Source organism: Cyprinodon variegatus, unplaced genomic scaffold (assembly GCF_000732505.1).
Source record: "Cyprinodon variegatus isolate N-32 unplaced genomic scaffold, C_variegatus-1.0 Scaffold250, whole genome shotgun sequence".
In the NCBI taxonomy this organism is placed as follows: Eukaryota; Metazoa; Chordata; class Actinopteri; order Cyprinodontiformes; family Cyprinodontidae; genus Cyprinodon; species Cyprinodon variegatus.
Window position 1 is genome coordinate 872,909 of NW_015150703.1, and position 1,821 is coordinate 874,729.

At 36.8% G+C, this 1,821-nt stretch overlaps 1 protein-coding gene across 1 annotated transcript in view; it reads right to left on the reverse strand.

Annotated features, from left to right (window-relative positions):
- Positions 1-1,821, reverse strand: part of tmem132e (transmembrane protein 132E) — a gene marked incomplete at its 5' end in the record, with an annotated part of 137,444 nt that overhangs the window by 67,077 nt on the left and 68,546 nt on the right. The window contains one exon of the mRNA XM_015382148.1: positions 1,200-1,405. Coding sequence (XP_015237634.1) covers positions 1,200-1,405 — 206 coding nt within the window. The remainder of the gene's footprint in view (positions 1-1,199; positions 1,406-1,821) is intronic.

A 1,821-nucleotide genomic window follows, 5' to 3' on the forward strand; every position in this document is an offset into this window, starting at 1 on the left:
AACATTTGGTGAATTTTCGGGGGATTTCGTAGCATAACGATGACATATAGCAATATTTCATTAGTAAAGAAACTGGTATGGGGTTTTTAAATGGCAATATATCAGCATATGAAGATATTGGGATATTTTAATGGATCAATATTTTTTCCCTCGTCTTTAGAAGTTTTTAAGTCTGTAAAAAAGAAGTTTTTGAGGAAGAAGAAGAAGTAGTATTTTATTTTATTTTATTTTTTAGACTTTAGAAACTCAGAAGCTGATCAAATATCGGGTTAAATATCGGTGGGGTGGCCAATTATATCGTGCATCCCTAGTTTTAACAGAATAACACTTCCCTCATAAAATATGTAAAAACATGAACATGTATGCAAGAATATCCATTTTCAGGATGGATGTTCTTAACTCACTTAACCCTTTAAAGCCAAGTGTATCATATTTGAAACTTGAAACCCTGACCTACATAATCAGACACATGAAGTGAACAGAAAACATATAAAAGATTATATAGAAATGCGTAATATAACAAAATTGATGCAAATAAATGATGTAATTTAATGTATTTACAAAATTGATATAGTTATTTCCTTTGTCACAAAGTTCAATGACAATTCTAATTTTAGAAAATTAGAATCTTCTGTCAATTATTTCCTGGTTCAGGCTTTAAAGGGATAAAGCTGTTCTCAGGAAGGCAAAGTCCAGCTATCAGTTAAACCCAACGTAAGTTTTTGTTCAAATCTGATAAATAAAACGGTCAATATCTGGTGTCAACAGTCGATTTAAGTCGTCAGAATTATGAGTTTCTTTGACCTCGTTGAATTCAGCCTTATCTGTGATTGGTCACATAAAGGCACAGACTGTGTGAGTAGAAGGAATGAAAAGGAAGTAATATAAATGTAAAGCGCTGGTAGGGTATGATGCAACTGGTAAGAAACACATGACATAACTTTATCTACTGAAAGTTAACAATTTCATTTTTCATAGAAGACAAGTAGCATAGTCAATGTTATGATTTGGGATCCGTTTTAGAAATCTCTAATGGCGAATAACTTATTTTATATCTTTAAATGGTACAAATATCAATATTTCAGTTGAAGAATGAACTTATGCACGTGTTCCTTTTTAAAACTTTAGAATCATGTTTTCACTGAGAAGAAGCCAAGGTTACATTGAAGGCTTGTGTGTCTTTGGAAGCTCAGCCTCACCTCCTGTCAGGCAGAATGGGAACCCTCCAGCCTTTGATGAAGCTCAGAGAGCTGTCGGTGAGCTCCACCTGCAGGGGAAGCTTGGGCACCCAGACGGTGAGCTCCAGCGGTGCGCTCAGGTGCTCGTAGCTGAAGATGATCCTGGCGTTCATGGAGCCCCGGGTCTCCTTGCCGTTGACGAACACGTAGTCACAATTCATAGAAACCTGGAAGAGATCACGGTCAGCTGTCAGAGGCCATCTATATGGTAATGGTCACGTCGGCCGCAGGGAGAATTCAAAAGATTTGTGGTGATATATGGCACAGCGTGGATCCAGGAGCAAAGGGTACAAATCATAGCAGAACACTTCAAGGTTTCAAAAGAAACAGAACATGTATTTGCTTCACATAAAAGCAATACAATACATTCAGATTTTAATTACTTTTATTTCCTTCTCCTGAACAGATTGGTCAATAAATCAGAACATCATCACTGGGTTCGAGCAACTCGATTCAAGAGGTGAAACAGCTCCTTCATTACTCATAGAGTTACACAGTAGCATCTAATTAAAGGAATAGTACACCCAAAACATGATTAGCCTTAATTTTCTACTCACCCCCATGCTGAACAACACTCTGGAGT